This window comes from Betta splendens, chromosome 24, assembly GCF_900634795.4.
Source record: "Betta splendens chromosome 24, fBetSpl5.4, whole genome shotgun sequence".
Taxonomy (NCBI): domain Eukaryota; kingdom Metazoa; phylum Chordata; class Actinopteri; order Anabantiformes; family Osphronemidae; genus Betta; species Betta splendens.
Window position 1 is genome coordinate 9,475,453 of NC_040901.2, and position 23,107 is coordinate 9,498,559.

At 45.9% G+C, this 23,107-nt stretch overlaps 1 protein-coding gene across 8 annotated transcripts in view; it reads right to left on the reverse strand.

The window, feature by feature from the left end:
• utrn (utrophin) overlaps positions 1-23,107 on the reverse strand; it is a 106,999-nt gene that overhangs the window by 48,358 nt on the left and 35,534 nt on the right. For 7 of the 8 annotated variants that reach the window (XM_029142074.3, XM_029142075.3, XM_029142077.3 and 4 more), the window contains 2 exons: positions 22,592-22,746; positions 22,297-22,486 (listed from right to left, as the gene is read on the reverse strand). In XM_029142074.3, the coding sequence (XP_028997907.1) occupies positions 22,297-22,486; positions 22,592-22,746 (345 nt within the window). Of the gene's footprint in view, positions 1-18,477; positions 19,380-22,296; positions 22,487-22,591; positions 22,747-23,107 lie in introns of those variants that run through there. The other variant, XM_029142078.3, reaches the window with a different exon arrangement.

Sequence of the window (23,107 nt, forward strand, 5' to 3'; positions counted from 1 at the left end):
GGTCAATGAATATTCATTCATTCATCACATTCATGACACACATGACCTTAGAATCTCTAGGCCCACTCTTCACACACACAGATTCATCAGGCTGGTGTAAAGTTAACTTCTCCTCCTCCAGTTTGTTCAGAGTTCACCCGGTTCAAGCAGGGCAAGGGTTCCCCAGTTGGGACGGGCCACAACCCAACGGTTTGTGTGCACTCCCAGACAACTGCTCTATTGATCCCGCACTGAGCTCAGCCAGGGTTTGGACACGACATCTGGGCGGCAATTAGAGCTTCATTACAGTTAGAAATCGGCATAAAGCACGTGTCTGACGGCCACAACACACATTCTACTTCCATCTGTGCCACTTTGGATGATGCACATTTTCATGAAGCAAAGTCACACACTGTGAAGGGAAGAGCAGGCGTCAGATAAAGTTCCACTCAGGCCCCTCGGGACCAAACCACTGGGTGGGACTCATAACAGCGCTACAGATCAGTGGAACAGATAAGACCGGCTGGACTTTCCAATTGTTGACCTCTGTGTAGCACATGATATTTCTAAAAGCCGGAAGCACCTGCTGTACATCAGGAACCGTTTGAAAATATGCGCATATACACCACTGGTGCTAAATGCTTGGGTGGCTCAGGGAGGTGCAGGTGTGTCTGCTTTACATTAAGGCAGACAAGGTCGCTGCAGAGGGGGATCACGCAGACAAGCCAGGCGGCTGATCCAAAGAGAACGAAGGGTCAAGAGCAGCGAGAGTCTTGATTGTCACAACAATTCCAGCCATGCAAAGAAGCAGCTCCTTGGCCTGACAGGGCCCAGAACCACCGATGAAGCCCGGAGCGGCTCCGAGTTCATGTATCATGCTATGAACCAGACCATACGCACGCTGAAATATCAGCTTTGAACTGCTAAACACACCGATTCTAACAAGCAGTCAGGTGGAGCGTGAAGGTGACACGTTGAAGCCCCTTGAAGTCCCCTGACGCCATTACTCCCTCATCAAACCCCCGGGAAGTTCAAAGAAACACCGAGCGCTCTTTGCAGATGGCTATTAGAGTCGCGCCAGGGAGCCGGGTGAAAACAAAGCAGCCCGTGTGTGTGTGTGAACGCTAGCACCTGTGTGGAGAGCGCGAGGCGAGGAGGTGGAAGCGGTGGCGCTCGCCCAGTGGGCGCTGAAGTGCGTGATTCGGTTCGGTGCTTATATACTGTAGCGTGTGTGCTCCCGCCACAGCCCTCTCCCTCATATGAACCTCTCTTAGTCAGACCTCCACCTCCACGGTTCCTGTTAACTCCTCCTCCATTTCATCCAACTCCCCCTCTTAGTCCATTGCCCAGGGCAGGTGAGTCAGAATCCAGCTTCCACGGGTCTCCCTCCTCCTCCCATCACCAGAACCACGGGCTGACGTCTGGCTTATTACTCCCTGATATGTTTACTGTGGGTGAGCGCTCTTGACATAACATTGCAGGCTTTTCTGGGCCAAATTGCCTCAACCATCACTCATGCATGACTCTGGTTTGGACATTTTCCCCCGCCACTACTTCACTCTTCATTCTGCACATACTCTGTGTGTGTGTCTATATCTCATTTTGCTCATCAAACTATCTTAACATTCACTGCATGCCACTGTCTATGATCATTTTATTCGTGATCACAGAAAAAGGCCATTTGCCATGTTTCAGCAGAATTATTCATATAAAATAGATTCAGATCAGCAGGAACACATTTTTACTTTGGTCTAAATAGTTTCTAGTCCCATGTACAAGGCTGGAGTTTCATATTCAGTCTCCCACTGTGAATTCATTACAACTTTTGATGAATCGAGTCATCAGCATACGGCACCACTCTACTTTCTGAAGATGGATTACAAAGTGCAACAAGTAGGCGCGTGATGCCGACTCCAGTAATCCATTTTCCCCTTTATTCCACATCCTCTAGAGCTCAGACTGAGCTGTGTAATGGAATAAACAATAAACATTGATTAACAATATTGGAAAAAAAAACCTCTCGACCGTGACACACTGTTGGAGAGATAAAGCCGTCGCGTGCCAGGTGACAACACAGCTGTGCAGACCTTGAATGTGAAGCTAAATCATAAAAGATGTGGAGTTCAGGCACTGGGGCTGCAACCAAAACAAACAAGCAGCATCAGGTTTTCAGTCAGTGCCTGGTTTAAGTGCCCTGCTCCACTCTGTAACACTTTGTACAAATGGGTCTTCAGCCTGGAGGAGCCATTTGCATTCCACAAGCGGCATAATCCCAGATACTGAGTCCGTTTTTAAAAGCCTTTCAATAATTTAGGCTCATGCACTTCATGTTTTTGTTTCGGAACCGGGACATCTCGTGTTCAGATCGAGCAGTTCGTTCGGTGATCCAGTGGGGGTGGAATAAAGCTGTAAGTTCATCGTGTGAGACACATGTTCGAGCTTTGCATCCTTAATGTTAATGGTCACACAACCGAACAGAAATGTACATTTCACGCTGAGAAATCTGATATTTTAGTGGCTGACACAACCCTTGACATTAAACTCCAGCTAGATTTCATCATCAGATTCCTCATACAGCCTGTCCCTGCTACTAATGAGACGTGTCCTGTCAGTTAAATGAGGCACCACTTGAGTTCTGTGGAAGCTCAGTGAACTGGAACGGGTCCCAACTACGTCTTTGGTGCCCGGTCGGCCGATGCCCAAACATGTAACCACCTCCACACGGTGACACGGCCAGCGGTTATTTAAGTCAACGCCCCACAAATGGGAGGCTGAGACAGAGCATCATCCTTAATCTAATCACGATCTAATTTTACAGCCGGTTAAGTCAGCTGGAACTAAAAGGTGTTACTACAAACTAGACATGAGGTTTAAAAATGAATATATGAAATCACATGAAATGCTGCAGGAAGACACCAAGCACCACATCTGTGATGCTGACATTCTGCCTCACTATGGTTTACATAAGGGTCAAAACAGAATGTTTCATTATTTATTTAGAGATACATAAACCAGACTAATGTACACTGTCATCCCGCCTTTTAATGACATACTTAGTCATTCCAAACACACACACGCACAGTCTGTTGAATTTTTGGCTGCAAGTAAAACAGCAGTGACATTTACAATTAGCCTAATTTAATTCCTATCACTAACCTTAGGTGCTTAGGTGATCACATAGTTCCTCAGCTGTCATTAGGTGCCGTTTTGAACCAGTGAACAGACTGACACGTTTGAAAAAGTGGCACTCTTTGTTTGACAGAGCCAATTATGGAGGATTTGCCTTTTCTGTGTAGAGAGCCACGAAGACGGATGGTGTCACGTAAATCTGTCCCTTGTCTCAATCAAACGGACGGAGAGGGGAAATAGTGACACGGGTTCGATCTCGCACTTACAGGCAAAGTAGACAGTATTCAGACGAATGTGCAGCAGGTACAAGGAGGTGAAGAAAGACATAAGGATCAGAGATAGAGCATGAGCCCTGAAAAGACTGACGGTTGCTTTTCTCTGCCTTGATCCTCAGACAGAGACGCAATCGTTTTGAGCCTGTGCAGGAAATATCCACATCCCCCGGTTAGAAACGTCTGAGGAGGAGATAAACAAGAGCGCTGCTAGTTAGTCTGGATGGATCGACACGCTGGAGGAAGGTGGAAACTGAACCCGTGTGTACAGTATGTGGCAGGACCCGCGCAGATGTGTGTCCTGCCTAAAAGAAGGTAATGCATAAACAACAGCTGCTTCCATCGCCGAAGACCAGGAGCGGGAGGAGACAGGGGGTGGGGGGAGGGGGGAGCATCGGCGTTCGGATGAAGACGACAGCATGTAGGTAGGGCGAGAGCTGCCACGCAGACTGGGCCGGCCCCGCGGAGGCTACTGACGGAGACACGTGTTATGCAAGCACGCCTTGTGACTTCAAAGCCACAGATGCTAATATGCATATTAAGCACATTTCTGCACGGCGGGATCAGTGTGATGTGTGTGAGTCATGCCAGGACGCAAGATGAGCCAATAACACATCAGCCGCAGTGTCCATATTAGTAATAATGAGGTTATGAATGTAAAACACCACACTCCTCTCGCTGGCTTCCTATTAGGAACGTATCTCTATGCTTTAAATCTATGTAGGAACATTACTCATCACTTTGGGCCAAGTGGTTTGTTCCCAGAAGCAGGGAACAGACCACTAATAGATTCACCAGCAGGAACATCCATTTACTGGTATCACTGGCCTAGAAAAGACCTGAAAGCTCACGAACCAGACAGTTATGAGTAGAAAGATGCAGCCTGTAAACTCATCACGCATCAGCATTTATGAAACGCTTTCAATGGGCTTTTTACCCAAAAAACATTATTTCTATTTTCCTTCAAATGGCTTTACATTAATGCAGTTATTCTATATCCCACTGTCACCATACAGAAACAAAGTCCCTTATGTTTCCCTATATCCACTGACCATGACATACAGTGTATCCAGTCAAGTTCTAAAAGGATCATACATTTCCAACTTAACAAGAGCAAGTTAAAATGCTTTGACATATATTGAATGAGCTTCAGCCACTGGGAGCTGCATTAAAATAAGAACGTTGCATACAATATTCAGCAGTGAATCAATTGGCTCAAAAGAACGCCGGTAGAGCCAAACAAACTTCAACTGTAGACTATGTAGGCTACAACAAAGTAGAAAATAACAACAGTTACCAGACAAACAATGATCTTTATGCAAAAAAAGACAAATAAAAGGAGAATTCAGAACCACAAAAAGCCGCTGTGCTTCTGAAATGTTCCCAGAGGACGGAACAAAACCACATCGCAGCCGAATGGCAACGCAGCCGGTCCCAGAGGAAATCACTGCGAGTGCTCACAAGTTAATGCAATATAGTCAAAACTGTTTGTGAATTTGTTTTATGGTCTACTTTAAATGCACCCTAGTGGTCAAGACACAATTACGCAGCTTGACATCCACACAGACAGAGATGAGTTTATGCCACGGCTGAAGTGAGGAGCTGTGCAGCGAAGTTGGATAAAGATTAAGACACCCGCATAAAATGAGATAAACACAGAAGGAAACGGCTGATATCAGCGCTCCCTCAGATTTCCTTTCTGTGATGAGGATCCGTCCACGCACGCGCATCCACGCCGTCTGTAAGTGTTTGCCTTTGATCTGCCTCGATGAGGAGACGCACGTTCAAAGGCAGCAAGAGCCCGAGATAAAAGGCCCGTCCAATTACAAAGCACCAAAGCGCTCCGCGGAAAGCCAAGTGTTTCATGAACACTTGTACACATTAGCTTGAGACGCGGTGAAAAGTCCATACGCCGACACATTTGCAGCGTCGGGGAGGTTAGAAATCATTACGGTCACAAAAATGAAACCTGTAAATCATTAAAACAGACAAGACATAGTGTGAGTCCTTATTTAAAGCAACTCAGTCTATAAAAACTGTGGCACCAGAAGATTGAGTGCATTTTTCAAACTTGTCCTTAGATTCCGAAGAACACTATAAATGCATTAAACCTTATTAAATAACCTTTCATGTCACGCATCGGTTCTAAAAGCAAAGATAATCCTTTTAATGTACAACATGCCAAGAAACGCATCAGATTGCTTAATGCAGATGCCGGGAAGTGGCAGTAATATCCCTCCGGATCAAGTGCGAGATAAGCGCTCAAATCTATTTCCATGCCCACGATTTGCATGTGTTCAGTCGGCGCAGGTGTGAGAGCGGCGTCAGCGGCCGCTCACCTTTCGATACCCAATTAACCCCTCACTGACCCGCGGTTCCTGCCGCGGCCGCGTTCAGAATGGAAGGGAACGATTCTCAGGAAAAAGCTTTATTTCGTCTGAAGCGGGAGTTTGGGAGTAGGTCAGAAAATCAGAGAGGATGGTGATGCATGCAGCATATACTGTATCCGCCTGATTTACAGTTCAGCTGTGTACTGGTTTACAATATGCATGTTTCTGACTGACACTGCTGGAAATAATAATAATACAGTTCCCCCCTTTTTTTAATGAACTGCTGAGCCGTCCTCCCTAAAGACAGCAGCCTCGGTAATTGAGCCCAGTATGTGTCTGAGATCCTATTTTTCCCGGCTTAAAATAATGAAATAATAACGTCCTTTGAAGAATCCAGGACATCCTGGCGATAGATATTTACCCTCACGAGCCTTCCAAACAACAGATTTTATTCTCTGTGCGAAGGCCTTGGCCTAACAGTGGGAGATGAGGAGCCGCTGTAAAAAAATGACTGAAGAGCGAAAATAAAAATTACCACTTGAAATGAGGCTCCTCGGTCTAAATGCGTCCCTACTAATTACTGCCAAATTTCAGATTCCAGCTCTGCACTTACAGTATTGTCTCACACCGGTCCCCTCATCGACCCGGACCATCATCTCACCCACTTGAAGTGTGCGATGTGATTTACAGCTCACGCCTCTCCGTTAGTCCACTTATCCCCGATGCGAGAGCCGTGATGTAGTAATTGGCTTGACTTAAAGCCCAGCCTCTAAATCACAGGGCGAGCGGCCGCGCACAAAGGCACATTGTCTTCACAGACAACCCAACGTTGCACTCGACCGCCCGTCTCTGCTACGCCTCTGTTTAGACACTTCAAGATGGTCCGAGGTTTTCAGAGTTGACGTGACGCTAATAGCAGTCCGAGCGCTCGCTTTCACGCGCAGACGCATCTGCACCATTAAGCAGCAACCGCACAAGCACATATCACAGCGGCTGAATGTACTAAATGCATTAACCCAGAATAATGGTTAGTAATATGAGGGTTTTCTCCAAGGGGAGCCAGCATTGATTCCCAGTCAAAAGACAGTCTGAGAGCTTCAGGGCAAGACACAGAGGCCTCCCACTTGTTTACTCATTTGTCAAGCTTCTATGTTTAATCGGCCTGTTGAGGTAAAGACTCAGCATTGCAGCACATTACAGCACTGACTCATTCACTTTCCTGCACTTTTACAACCTAAGTGTTTCTCTGACCAATGCTGGTGCAGTTGGCATTTACCGTCTTCAGCAATGTAGCTATCAGTAGAGAACTGAATAGACTGATGCTTGTTAGTTAGCTGCAGTTTAAGTCGTTGGCCTCGGGAGACAAGGACAAGAGAGAAGTAAAAGATGGAAATAAAAATGAAAGAAAATCACAAAGGAGTTGTACAAGGTAACCGCAAGTAGAACGATTATTACTAATAGTTTGTGCTTTAGAACTAATTTTTCAGTTCTAAAGCACAAACTATTAAGCTGATGGTTTTGGAAGCAAGGGTATGAATTATAAGTTGAAAAGCAGAGTTATCCTGTAAGTATGTGAGTAATAGAGTTTAATTAAATGACCGTGTCTGTTTCAATGATTCAGGTATTTCAAGTATATTTCATAAATCTATCTAAATAGATGTCATAATCATCATCAAGTCTGACAACGTTTTTTTGATTTAGCTGTCAGGTTTTTAATAGAGTAATGATGAATGTTAGAGCTGAATCGATTGGACTTATAAAGTCTGCAAACTGCTAAATGCTGTACATAAACTTACTAAATGAAGCGAGTGCATATCTTCTGACGGCTTCATTGCAGCTTCTGCAAAAATAGGTTTGATACATCAAGAAATATTTAGCTAACGATATAGACCCTGGTTGGTTTGAGTCAAAGCCTTAAAATTATATACACTCGTATTTTTCTCATAGTTCAAAAACAAAAAAGGCATCAACAGGCAATAAATTAGTTAAGCTGTAAAAGAGTAAATGTCAAATTCTGTTTTAAAGCTCTGTGCCAAAGTCTGTCAGTATCAAAAAGGTTTCATAAATCAAAGATCATACATTTTCCTCTCTGCCCAGAAGAGCAAGCTGGTGATCTTTCAGCTGGTATATAGGAATATGAATATCGCCATGTTAGCAAGTCATCTGCCAACAGAAGAATACAGCACATAACATTATCATAAAGGTCATCCCATAAAACCGGACTGCATCAATAAAACAAAATGCCACAGCAACGCAGCGTGGCAAACAATCACCAACGGCTCCATCTGCATTCAACACCAGCAGAAAATGTGACATTCCCAAAGGCTCAAATGAAATATAATATCAAATCAATTCAGATTTTTCCTCATTGATATAATAATTACTGCTGCAATCCTTGACGGAGAAGAGCAGAGAGTAAAAAGGAGACTGGAACAACTTGAAGGATTAGTCCTTGGGTAGGAGTGACAGGCCAGCCATGGTTCAAGAAGGTAGAAGCGCTGCTGACTGTTAAATGAGTCTAAGCAAAAATGAAGCTTAATGCATCATGCATGTAAAATAAACCCACAACCCATTAATACTCAAGGAGTGACGTCTGTGCTAACTACAAGCATTTACAATTTAAAGAATTCCACAGAAACAGGAATAAAACGAAGTAAATCACAACATCATCATTTATTTAATGATGATGATTATAAGGAGGCAGCTCTGATAAATGTCAGTACACTGGCGACGCCACATCCATTTGCAGAATAGACAGAGAAAGAACGAAGCAGCAAGGAGAAATAAAGAGTCAGAGACATGTGACGTCTTAACTGTTCAGCCAATCGATGTTGGAGCCACCGGCACCAGTCAGCACCTCCAGTGTTAAAGCCATTTATCAATCTAATCTGCTCCGTGACAAACGGAAAGGAGCGGCCCAGCTGCTCAGCTGCGCGCGTGTGTGTGTGTGTGTGTGTGTGTGTGTGATAGTTAATTAAAGTAAACTGGTGAACTGAGCAATTAGGTGTTGAGTGGCACGTCTATGGAGGGGTTGGAGCCCCAAATTGATTTACCACCAGCTTAAGGGCCAAGCCTGTCAGTACAAGTATATAAACACAAACAAGTGGGCTTAGACCGAGGTAAAACTGCAATCCTACACCGCCGCCGCTCAAGTCACTGGGTCACATCACGGAACAAATTAAAGACAGGACATAGAGAAAAAGGGAAAAGTGCAACACTGAGGGGGAAATAGTTACACCAGAGACATATCCTGAGTCCGTCCTGCTTTGAACTGAGTCCGGCCCAATGCCTTCATACCGCTATGAAGATTCAATTCTGAACCAGGTGATGAAACAGCATCACAGCAGCAGGATGTGGCTGGACGCTGTGCTTTAGTCTACAGTCTAAGGAAGGCTTCATTCGCGAGGCTCTATTTTTGTAAAACCTTCCCAGGACCTCAGCGATGAACTGCTGACACCGGTCGACCTCATCTTGGCCAAACGGCGCCTGCTTTGCTTTGCTAGCAGCGTTCCATCTGATCCTCGGCAGAACAACACTGTCTGGGTTTTAGGGGGTTTGCAGTCAGATGCAATTACTATAATGCATGCCATTTAGCACAGGACAGTTTTGTCATAACTGAAGCCATTAAAATCTTTGTAGCAGAGATTTGAATGGCTGGAGATGAACAATGCACAGTCTCTGGCAGTCAGACTATAAATGAGCACAGATGCTGCCTTTTCTCTCTAAAACACTTTGCTAAGAGTCTTTTTCTTTATTTTGACTGACATTTATTGTAAAACTGGAAACTTTCCTTTAACTCTGGGACTCACAAATCCTTTAAGTTGAATTGATTTCATATATTAAGGTCACTTACTGGCCCCGTCTCCAGACTTAAATGTATTTTCGATTACCCTTTGCGTCTCCTACAAAGAACCATTTGACACTGCACTTATGGCCGGATGGAGCGATGCACTCAGCTCTTCTAATGTATGTTTACCTGTATACCTGTGATTCAATATGAGCGTAACGAGGAACAAGAGGCACTGGAGGTGATGTGCAAACATCAACCCCTGGTGCAAATCCTGAAACTGCAACCTTTACTCAACCCATTTCATCCTGGAGACTCTATCTGCCACGCATCGAGGGTAAGTTGACATTTCTTCTTCTTTTTCATTTCCTTTTACCCGCCCGCATTCTGGCCCCTTGTCTTCCAGCGAGCTGCCGGCAGCGTCATGGCAACCGGCATTTGCAGCTCCCGCTTCTTCCAGCCGTATGTTACAGTAAATCTTAAGAAGGTGCGGGTTTCTTTGTCTAAAACAGTCAACTCGCTAATAGTGCGAACAGAATGGACGGCGATAGCGCAGGAAGTCATTTGAGCTACTCCACCTAACTAATTGGCATCCTTTACCATCACCTGGGACCAATTTGAAAGGAATAAAAAGCAAGGCTACAACACTCGATCACAGCAAACTTAGTTTTTTAAAGTTTTTCAACTGGGGTCGCTGGATAAGATTGAGAGGAAGCATGACAGTACTTCAGACTTAGACGCCGCTAAGCAGATAAAAAAAATATTATCAGCTAGATTCCCAAAGCTGGTACTTTCAGAAAGTCCTAAAGTCAAATTCAAATGTGTCACCACTTCAGAGTGCTCCTTATGCTGATGTTGAGACAGTAAGCTCCCCATTCTGTCAACTGATGTTATTAAGTTGAGAATGAATATCTGTGTAGTGTCGGCAGGAGACTGAATAGAACCACTGGTGGAGAGTTAGCGGTGAGCGCCGCTAAACTCCAGAGCACCGATCCATCCACACGGAGATAAAGGCGGGAGTGAAGTCGCGGCGACAACAAAGGGACCAGACAGATTATTTGGAGCTGCTTTCAGCATTTGCTCAGTTTCTGCTGGGCACGTGACGAACGCAGTCGAATACAATCAAAAACGCAACAATCGATGGAAGTGGAGCAGACGAGCAGAGATTTGTTTGTGGGTTTGTTAATCATTTATCATTTCTGTCTGTTAAATAATACGTCAACACAACCTAGTTCACAGCGTGTCATTTCAAGCCCTGTATCACATTTGAGTATTGCTCCGGTCTGTACGGGACAATGCTAACCAATCACTGGCTCCAATGGTCGACACAAATGAGATTTCATGGGCTTGTTGTTGATCTGCAACACGTGGAGGCAGAGCATAATGGATTCTAATGGGCTGTGCTACTGACAGCAGATCAGTCACCTCACTGCGTTTTCTCCCCATCATTCGCCAAGTGTTGGCGAGTAGGAGCTCACCTCAACCAAATGCTCAACACAATGCGGCAACTTTTACGCCCAATGAATGGAGACCATCGAGCTCCCAAGCATTAAAACTATGCTCTTTATGTTCTCCCAAATGCCTGTTCCAACCTAAAAGACCATCTCCATTTACCTCCCAACAAAAGCCGACAGCCACTTTCCAGTTGTAGACGTCAACCCTGTGGGCAAACCTGACAGAATTTAAAGAAAGCAGCAGCCCGAAAAAGAAAAGCTCCGCCGCCTAAAGCCTGTCTGGGCACCAGACAGTTGTTTACCTCCATTTTTGCAGTAGTTAAGCCTCACAGACTATAGCGCAGGGGAACCAATTATCCCTGCGAACAGAACGTCTAATACTAATGCAAACTGTCACACAGGTACATTAGATTTACCCCATCATAGCAAACTTCATATCAGACTAATTATCAGGTTAAGAACGCTGGAATGACACAGTTCATTCGAGTTCAAATGCATTTTTGTGCACATTCATTGTTTAGACACAAAGTGAGCTCATCGATGCAGCCGATTTGCTACTTCGCGACTCTGAGCCGGTGTTGAGCTGTGGCACCACAGAGGTGATGTCAACGGCAGGACGGGCGGAATCACGGGGATCGGGCGTGATGTTTTTGGAATAGCCGCCGCGTCAGTCATCCGGTTGCCGTGGAGCTGTCTGGCGAGGCGGGGCTTAAAGCGGGCTATAAATAGAGCGAGACAGGATGGAGATGGGACAGAGGACAATTACGATACATCAGCCAGAGGTAGTGGCGCGCTGCCGCGTCTGTGCGTGCGCTTACTGGTAGTTAATGATCTCCATTCTGCCTGGAAATTAAATCTTGATGAAGTACCACAAATCAATGAATCTGAGGGCGAGCGGTGCACAGACACAGACAGAACATGAACCTCTGTGCCGCTGTCGCTAACCAACAAGGGGGCATCGCCGATCCGATCGGTTTCCACTCCCACTGTCACATGGGTGACTCCCCGCAAGCGCGCTCCTCGCCGATCCCCCCGCATTGTTTCAAGGGCACTTCGCGTCTCCGAGAGATGATCTAATTACTGTCATTAGCAACATCTAATTGGAGCTTTAAAATTAAAAGATTAACTCCAGCGCTCACTGAAGCAAAGCTATTTTACAGCAAAGGGGAGAAAGGAGGCAAATTGGAATGAATGCGCGTCTGGGTATATCATTTGCCCCTTTAACCTCATAAACAAACACACGGGGGCTGTGAGAGGCGGTGCAGTGCATGTGTCCCTGCAGCCTCAACCCCACTCCCCTAATTAACAATTGTTTTAATCCGCCTTTAATTCTGTCGACAATTGCACAATTTGCGCTTGTGTTTGTGTGCCGCGCCGAGGGTCCCTCGCGCTGCTCGCCAGATTAGTGGAGCTGCTCGCCGCCAAGCGTCGCCCGCAGCGACCAAAGGTAATTGCTTTTTAATTAAGCCCCCAGCGCTAATCCCAATGATATTTAGCAGGCATGAGCTGGCACGCGCGCACACACCGACACCGGAGAGGGGGACGTTTACCAAAAAGAGAGGCATTCAGCGAGGCCCACCGGGCTGTAAACTGGACAAACGTTTAATGAGCCCTGTTGCCGTTCCCCCTTTGTAGACAGTGGGAGGCAAAGTGAAAGCGGACCTCGTGCAGGAGCCATGGATGAGTGGCTGATAATATCCTCTGTGATCGATTCTGGCCGGCGTGGGTGTTTGAGTGCGATCCCCCCTCCAGTGGCCCTGAAGTCAGCGCCGACGAAGGCGGCGCGTCACGCTTCTGTCAAACACGCGTTCACCCATTCTTCTCCTGCCAGTCACTTGTCCCCCCGTGTCTTCAACCCAAATCCAATTACCACGTTCTCCTATGACAATACCCTCTTCCGTTCTCATGCCCCATCCTTCCACAACGTCATATTTCTTTCCGCCCATTTTTTTTTTAAAAGAACACATTCGGAAGCCATTTTCTTTCTTGTCATGACATGCAACCCCCCCCCGCCTTTCGAGTCATCTGTTTTGCTTCCTTTTCAGAGAAGCCAGACTCATACCCTTGGGGATGATGATGAGTGGAAATGTCCCTCTTTTCAGACATTTGGGTGATAACTATGAAATATGCTGAACCAATGAACACCCACACTTGCAGCGCTGTAGTAAATCTAATTTCGTTCCTCCTCGCATCTAACTGCTCAGGATTTCCTTTGATGTCGGCGGTCCGACGTGTTAAGGTACAACGCGAGCGCAGTTAAAGCTCATGTCTTACGCTTGTCTTTCACAAACGGCTCCCTTGCTGGCATTGATCCCCTCCTGTCATCTCGGATCCTCTCCCGACTTTCTTGCATATCTAACGTTTGCTGAAGCTACTCACTTCTAATCTTTTAAATATGGCGTGTACAAAAAAAGAAGCACATTTATGAACGGCTGCATCTTTTTCCCAACACAAAAACTCCATCTCAGCGGCAAAAACTCCAGTTTTAAACAATATATATATTTCTATGACTGTATATCACACACCAAGACATTTTTTCCTCACAAGTTGTATTTCCACTGTGGAACTTGACTCTGGCTCCTCTAGCTGCAGATTACAGACTATATATAGCTGGATTTATCTTTAATCTCCCAGTGATATAACAGCAGAAACCATTTTCAGTGTGGCTCTTTGTTTTGCCACACCAAAGTGTTTACCTCTTAGGGCATACTCAGTAGACTATCCTCCCCCTTTCATCACTGCACACAGATATTTCCTTCATGTCTGTGCTTTTCTTGTGGGTCTTGGGCTAACACACTCTCTCCAGCTGTTTTCATGTTGTGATTCCCTTTAAGCTCTTGATTTAGGCCACAGGCAGCCACAAATCAGGGTTTGGGTTTTTAACTCAACCGTACACTGAACCTTTACTTATTTGTTTTTAAATATTTTATTAAATATGATTTGCTTTAATATTAATAATTACAACAGATGTTATATAAAAACAGATGCGACCCTGTAATATTATGATGAGTGCCATGCCAGGGAATGAATGCATTTCATCAATGTTTTAGCAACATATACTGATCTGCTTCAATGTATGGAATGAAGGTGGCTGCAAGTAGCATGTAAGCCTTCTGTCTAAGACCTGAGGAAACAATGGGCAGAAGGTTTTAGGAAGCTGAGAGGAAAAGAGGGAGAGCATGAATGATTTAAGAGTAGCATGCAAAGAGCAGACAGCATAAATAGAAGGAGGAGGATATGAACCGGAGCATACGACGGGCTGGGGCGCATTTGAGAAAGGTGATAAAAGAGGAGGACAAAAAGCAGGTACAGTAGGGAGAAGTTATGATTAATATAAAACTGTTTACATGAGAGAAGCACAGATTCTCTTCCTGCTAATTTTCCTGCTAAAAGCCTTATTCTCCCTCCCGGATAATTTAGGATATAAATGTACAGTAGGTAAAATCTATAAACTTTATTAATTATTGATCTGTCTGATTCTTAGTCTAGACTGGTGTTTACTGAAGGATGAAGTGTGAGGGAGTAACACACCACATTCTGTTCAGTCGGAAGCTGTGATGTTTGTCGGCATATTCAGAGAGAAAACACCATGAAGCTCATTACTCAGCACTGTGTTCGTGTGCTTATCATAGATATTGGCAGGGTGGGACAGTGCCAAGGTGCCGAGCCCAGACTGTGCCCGTAGATTGATTGTCAGGCCAAGAATAGAGGGAGCAGCAGAAGAAAAATGACTGCACCCCCCCCGTCGCCCCCCCCACGTGGGTCACCCCCAGGTTTGCCCTGACTCGGTCTAATGAACAGCAAGGGTGACAATGAAGCCGGGGAGGCTGAAAGGAAGCTGGAAGGTCAGAGAGCCTTCAAGCTGCCAGCAAAAATCACAGCCTCCTGTCTCTCATCGTCCTCATGTGTCCCTTTTCCCTCCACAAACCCCTCACACATAAATGCATTTTCACTCTAATTCTGCTGTGTTACTGACTATTATGAACCTTACATAAATTACAGAAAGGCAAAAACACAAACTTCAGTTTCCGTAAAAGATAACACGAAAGCCCGGCTATAAATAGTGATGAATTCAGCTGGTGAAGGTTGTTTCAAGACGGCATGGAAGCAAAGGAAGGAGAGTAAAAACTCTAAATGGAACTGAACACACTACATGGTATGTCCCTTTCTCAATAATTCTGCAGGACATCGTAATCCTGTCAGGGCTTTGTATGATCCAGCTCAGACTGGCGTGCTGAGATCATGAAGTTATTGGGAAAGTTCAGGACAAGTTTGCTGCCTGGAACAAACAAGTCTGCTCTGAGCCTTAATACTGACTTATAACGAGAGGTACAATAATAAAGCTAGTTAGTTAAGCAAGTTAGTTTCTGGTGAGGAAAAAGTATAATTACCCATGGATAGTTCTGCATCTGTCTCATCCACCTGTTCTTTTATAGTTCCTGGATCCAAACTGTTATTTACTCTGAACAGCACGTGATGTATCTGGACTGCATTGCTACAGGCAGCTCCAGCACCATCTAGTCTATCTGATGAACCGCACGAGCATTAACAAATTTAGCTTGCTGTTAGGACCTCGCTGAAAGCCTCTAATGGAAGCGTGTGCAGAAAATCCATCACTACAGTGCACAAAAACACAAAGTCAACACTCGCACGCACACGTTACAGGCTCGATAAATGCTTTGTGGAATGTGGGAGAGACAAATCCGTACAGGGGGGAAGACAGCGGAGCGGCACGGAGATACAGCATTACTTTTATTTTCACATCTAATAATATGAGTTGCCTTTGTAAGGAAAGTTGTCTCCCCATAAACGAACAATTCTGCAAAAGCAGTGATGAGAACTGGAGAGCAGCTCAACTCGGGGCTGTATCAGTGATTTAAGTGCCACTTCTATCGGCCTTCATTTAAATGTACTGTTGATTGGAGCAGAGTGCCATCTTCATTTTCCTTTATTGCCTACGCTCTCTCCCAATAACGTCTGGAAGGATTTAAATGATCGGTTACTGTATGTAAAGGGGAACAGAATGTATTGTTCAAACGTCACAGCAAAATGGGCTTCTCTGTCTGGACCTGATGCTCTCTCTAAATGCTGATGCCTTGTAGAGCTCAAGGACAGGAAGGTCGGGCGGCACGGCTGCGTGCCCGTGCCTGAGTCACCTGTCCTGGGGTAGCTGTGAGCCAGGTGCAAAGGTGGATGGATATCAAGGCCAAAGGCAAACGCATTTTCCAGAAAAACAGTGGGAAAGACTGTGCATGATTCCACATTGTCACCGACTTAGGGCTGTTTGCACAGCATGGTTTGGCTGGAGGAGCCCACGCACGCAAGGACACACAGTAGTGGCCACTGCCAGGGTAATGAGACTAGGAGGACGCTCCTCGGGAGAGAGTTGGACCCCACAGCCAATTTACAGCTGGCGATTACACACGACGACAAGCCAGACCAGGAGGGGGGAGGTAAACTGACCCGCTAGTGTGTATAAACTAACCGGGCATGCAGCTAGGCTAATTCTGTACCAGTAAACTACTGTGGCACAAGTATGGTAGCAAAAATATAGATGCAACAACGCTGGACAGCAAGGACGGTCGGCCAGAGGAGGGGAATAGAAGCAGATCATCACAATTTAAGACCGAGCCGCAGAGAATCACGTCTAAATGTACAGTTCCTCTATTAGCGCTAGAAGCTCATTAGGCATTATGGCTTTGAATTGGGAAAGTGGGAGAGGAGAACGATTTACACAACAACTAACAGATGCTAGTCGAAAAACAGTTCAGCGCTAAACGGCTTTGGTTCGGGAAGACTGCGAAATACATCAAAATAACGAGTGTCATTAAACATCCATGAACACACACACACACACACACACACACACACACACACACACACACACACACACACACACACACACACACACACACACACACACACACACACACACACACACACACACACAAACAAATACCTACTGTACCAACAAATTCCAATTAACAAAACAAGACAACAACTGAGTAGGTTTTATACACTTTCCATAAGTAATAGTGTCATTGATCTAATGAGACTCTGATCATTACTAAAATAAAATGATGTATCGACTAAGATAAACTTGCTAAAGTATCAGTTTATTATATTGACAGAACGGTTTCTTAAATCAAACAATGGCCAGGCATCCTTTCTCGGAACCACCGCTTCCCTGAAGCACCAACAGTGGGCGGATCTGAGAGGGTGAGCCCCGAGCAGATCCATCACCAAGAAGTCGCTGCTGCGGCCTGGCAGCCAGTAAGCGCACCCAAAGGAGGCAGGACAAGCTGGGCATTACTGATTCCACCAAGGGAAGGCCCAACGAAGCCGGAATGACGGATGGAGCCCAGGAGAGGGTAATCAAGCGTGCAACGACGGATGCCGCCCAAAGGTGGGAGCGCAGTTCAGGAAGGTCTGATCTCGGAGGATACGGCGCAGGCTGAAACGAGAGATTCTAACTGATGCAGAAGAGACAGGGTTTCACTTGTTTCTGAATAACTGAGAAAAAGCAAGAGCGTTATTACGAAACTAACTAAAACATGCAAGGAAAAAAAAGGGCGGTTCAGTAAAAAGCGATGGATTTATGGATTAATGATGGATTAAGCTGAAGCACCACGTGTTTGTTAAAGCATAATTGAAGCTGGCATCGAATCAGAATGGCTGCTGTGGCGCATTAGGTTCTCCCTCTCACTGCGTGCAGAGCGCTGTTAAATCTCAACAGCTGGTCCCCTCTGCCCTCTGACTGAGATCAGGTTAATGCTGCGCAACGCGAGAGAGACAGCGATGGAGATGATGAGCAGATGTACAGACATGGGGTCCACCCCACACCAAAAGCCATTTCCTCTGAGAGGCTGATCTAACAGGTCGCAAAGTCACACAAGGGACACAACATTAGGCACAAAGTCTGTTAAGCTCTTCTAAAATGTGTGATATACTTATTTTGAGCAGTAATACAACATGTTCTGTCAGGATTTTTCAAGCATCTCCGCCTTGTTGATTTGTTTATGCCTGCACCAGCCCAAGTCCAAGGCTGAAAACAGGCAGCATGCACACAAAAATAAAAAGCGTGGCACCACAATGCACAGCCGGAGTCATTATTTGTTATGCAGAGAAAGTACCAGGAGTCATAAGACAGAGAGGGGACCATATATATTTAAAACCACACGGTGTGGAGGTGACAGAGTCCCAAACAAATGTGAGCTGGAACAGAATGTCTTGACAACCAAATATCTCAAGAATAAAGACCAAAAATAGAGGAGAAGCAATGCATGCGCCAAAATAGATGCCGGAGAGAACTTCTACACTGAGAAAAAATGCATATGTCAAGCAAATAGTTTGTGTGTTTACAATTGTAACAGGCAGAAAAATAGCCAAACAGAGGAGGAAATCAGATGAAAGAGGCTAAAAGTTTAGTGACCCAAATAAATTCATAAGAACCTGAGCATGTTTTAAAAGTTGTAACAGCTAAAAAGAGAAACTCCGCATCCCTCTCCGTGCTGGCGTGCACCTACCTTGCAGAGTTTCTGGTAGCGCGGCGAGGAGATGGCCATCCTCTGGAGCCTGTGTAGGAAGACCACCACTTTCTGGAGGGAGGTCCGGACCATGGCCATCATCTTAAGACTGCTACAAGTCTGCAGCAGCCTGCTCCCGGTCCGCATGCTAGCACTGCCCTACCCTGCTCATATTGTTCTCCCTCTCCCTAGCCTGCCGACCAGACCCCAGCCAAGCTGATGGGACGTGCACGCACACATGCACTCAGTCACACAAACAGAGGGAAAACAGAAAACACACACACACACACACACACGCTCCTGAGTCTACTCAGCTCAGCATGCCCCCACGCTTTGTCACATATACACACACGCTGCCGACAGCCTCAGTTATCACTATCTGTCACTCGGACGCCGCTCTCGTCACGCACGCACTCACACACACATGGTGATGCAGGAGCGCAGGACGAGACTAGACACTCACTTTCTCCTCCACGCGGACATTCACACGTGCACCCGACCGCGGCGCCAGAAGAGAATCAAACAAATCACTTGTGACGGCACCCTGCAGAGTCAGAGGAGGGTGGTGAAGGTAAAGAAAATGAGGAAGAGGGGGGAAGGAAAAAAAAAAAAAAAAAAAAGAGAGACGAGGAGAGAAGCGTGAATAGCGCTGCCAAGCTGGAAGGAAAGGAGAGCGGACAGCGCGACTCGCACTGGACGAAGAGAGGAGCTGGTCGCACGCGGCTCACTTTTTACTGCCACGGATACAGAGAGAGGAAAAGACGGGGAATAAGTGAGAGTAAGAGAGGCAGGGCGAGAGACAGAGAGAGAGAGAGAGAGATAGGAAAAAAAAGCAGCAGCGCAAGGGACGAAACGCGCTGCCTCTGCCGTGGAGGTGGAGTGACGTTACGCGAGGCAACCGACGGATCAATGAGCGAGAGACAAAGGCAGGGAGTGCAGGAGAGAGAGAGCGAGAGAGAGAGAGAGAGAGAGAGAGAGAGAGAGAGAGAGAGAGAGAGAGAGAGCACGTCAGCGAGGGGAGAAACGACTGTGTGAGAAGTCGGAGCACAAATGAGCTGCGCACTAACACACACACACACACACACACACACACACACACACACACACACACACACACACACACACACACACACACACACACACACACACACACTAGTTAGGAAGAGGGAGGAGTTATCGGGCATCCAGGGTTCCTGGAAGTAAAAGTGCCATTCATTCTCCACTGGCAATGTTAGTGACGGCAGGAGCAATTCCACAGCTTTACAGTGCATGAAACCCTCCAGGATGAATCACGAGCACAGGAGACAATTACAGTAGATGCTCTGGATTTAAAAAGCCTGTGTAAATAAAACTATGCAGACAAGAAGATAGGAACCTATTTAACCTCTGTGGACTGAGCTAAATGCAAAAAATGGGATCTCGTAAGTAAATCATTTATACGGTTTAATCAGCTTTTATTTGTTCCTGGGTAGCTGAGTCCCAAATGCAGCTTTTGAGAGATTAACTGGGTGGAAAAGAGGGCCGTGCTGCAACACGGTGGATGAAATATGGGAAAATAAGAAAAGTGGAGCGGCAGGAAAGAATGTAGGAGGACAAGGTCAACAGAACAGAGAAGACTTTTAAGCATTATCAGGGCAGAAAATAGCTGCATCTTTGGAGGATAGATGTGTCAGAGGCGCAAAAGTCCAGGAGAGACGACAAGAGGAGGGAAAAAGGTGGGAGGGAGGTAAAAGCAGAGTCAGGTATACGGTCGGACAGGATCGTCCTCAGTACTGCACAGCCCAACGTGTGTCTCTGTAGGAGTTGATTTTGAAGCACTGCCGCTAAAACGCACTCTTTTCTCCTAAATTCAAGACGAGAGGCACTTGTGTGAAGTGAGGATGATAAACCTCTGTCTCACTCAAGAGCGGCAGCTTTTATACCAACGGGCCCCCGTAAGCGTGACTCATAAATGTGACACACAAACACAAACGGCGCGTTCAGAGCCGCATCAGGCCGTGCAGATGGAGGGCGACTCCAAAGTAAAGTGCACAACAGCAGGCAAATTAATTCTCCTAAATGGAAATGTAATGTACCTGCACAGCGAGGCAGAATAATAATCATCATTTAGCGACATTTGCGGGCGCTGGTGCTTTCAGTGTACCCACACACACAGTTACAGGGGGAGCGGATCACGATAAGCTCACTGAAGAGCTCTGTTTAGACGAGGTTTAACCGGCTACAGCGCCCGGTATCGACTCTGCTTCACGGGGGAATTACGAGACAATATGACTGTTTTGATGGCTTGGTGTTAGATGCTCTCAGCAACAGTAAGAGGCTGTAGCTGCTGGTGAACAGAGTCAATCATCATTGTGTTTATTTTAATGAGCACTCATTTTGTCTGGCCCCTCGTTCTGATTAAAGCAGAATCAGTCAGGACTTTGGTTTCAATTATGAAACTTCACATTTCAGTTAATGTGCCGCATTTGTATCCGCCACTGCTTCCAACTCCTCACCAACTGTGGGCCTAATATGAGAACGGCAGCCAGAATGACAATGGCCCGTGGCCGAAAACTCTAATTAAAGTAAGTTGAGAGCAGACAGCAGTGGAGCATCACTCGGAGGTAACAAAGAGGCCGGAGGCCAAGTGTCCACGCTCACACAGCTTTCATTTACCGCGTTCAGTCACCAACAACACTTTCAACACTCCATCAGTCTCACCTCCAGCTGAGACGACGGAATAAGGAAAATAAAGGGGGATAAAAATAACTGCAGCGATCGGAAAAACGAACAGGTACGTTTATGAACCAGTATTTGACATAACGGATACTTTGAAATGACTGACAGACAACCCGACGGCAGACAGTGTGTGTGTCCTTTAAATTCTTCACAGGATTTATAAGGATGGATTATGTTTGTTACGACAAAAATAGATCACTGCAACAAAAAAACTCCTTTCAAATGATTTGAACTGTGTTAGACAAAAAACTAATCCTGCCAAGCCCCACAGCAATGAGCTGCAGAGTTCTCTCACCCTCACGTCCGCGCCACCTTAATGAATCCTCAGAAATCTTTCTGGCCATTCATGCAGTGATCCAACGTCATTTTTCTCTGTAACCTTGGGCTGTTTTTAAATAATTGAACAATGAAATGACAGCAATAGCTCTGTAGAATACAGGGCTAGGAAAGTATTGGATTGAGGCCGTACTCAGTGACAGGAATGAAATAAATACACATGTATCAAATGCATGTACAAATACCCTCAGTGTAAGAGGCTGACAGGGTCAAGACGCGCCCTGCAAAAAAAAGAAAAGCTTCCATAGTCCCTGGTTTACTCGTATAAAGGGTGGGGTGAAGCGCTTTTGGGATTAAAATGTTACATAAAGCATTAGATGACATGTGTCAACAGAGCTCGAAAGGGAAGGTCTGGGTAAATGACAAGATACTGAGGAGAGCAAACACGCACACACACACACACACACACACACACACACACACACACACACACGCAGACACACACACACACACACACACACACACACACACACACACACACACACACACACACACACACACACGCACACACACAAAATTCGTAAATGAATTCTTAAGCAGCCGCGAGGACGAGAGGATCAATGGGTCTTTGTTGAATGCATACAAGCACTCACACGCCCTCGCGTTCACGCACCTTTAACCGCTCACGGATGCCTCCACACACGGCCTCTGTTCTGCTGATGAAGTGTGTTTTAATGAAGGTTGACACTGTGATAATGGGCTAGCACCTGGATGCGCGCACACACACACACACACACATACACACAGTCTACAACCCTATTGTACCTCCAGTTGCCGCCTCAGTTCCTTCGCATGGGCAGAGTCCTGCGACAGATCTTCCCTCTGAGAGGCATCGGCCAGAACGTTGACTGTAGTCTCTGCCTCCTGGAGCCACTTGAGGAAAGTCTCCAGCTCCCTGAGAGACATCTGCAGGCCCTTGAGGTCTCCCTCCAGCTGTGCATTGCGGTCACCGGCCCTGTCAATCGATATTAATGATGTATGGGTATATCAGTATAATGGAGGCCACTGTATGAATTAACACTGGATGTTTCATCCTCATTTCAGTGTGTATGTACTGTACCTGTTGTTGATGCTGTTCCAGGCAACATTGTGTTTGTCTGCAACCTCTTTGATCCTCCTGGTGTCATCAGCAGAATATTCCCGCAGCAGATGATTGGACAGTTCGTTGAAGGCCGCGACTGCAGCCTGGCCCCGGCCCAGGTCCTGGAGGAACGCCTGCAAAAGCATCAACGCGGCGGCATTAGGATCAGCATGACGCTGAAAACGCAACAGATGTGACTTAAAGATTATGAGTCACCGCGAACAGGGCCGTGAGGATTACTACGGTGGAGAATTTGCCAGTATATTGCTGTGGCTCGGTGGCTGCTTTCAAGAAGACAAATTGCTGTCCTAGGATATTAATGACCTATAGTCGAAAGTTAATAAAATGAATAAATCTTTGAGCATTAAAAACAAAGAACTTCGTTGCTGCCCTCCCATCTGCCATTGTTTGCCTAACCTTTACTTTATGAAGAAGGTTACGTAAGACTTTTATTCAGAAAGGCTGATTATTAGTTTAAATTTAGACTTAGGAAAT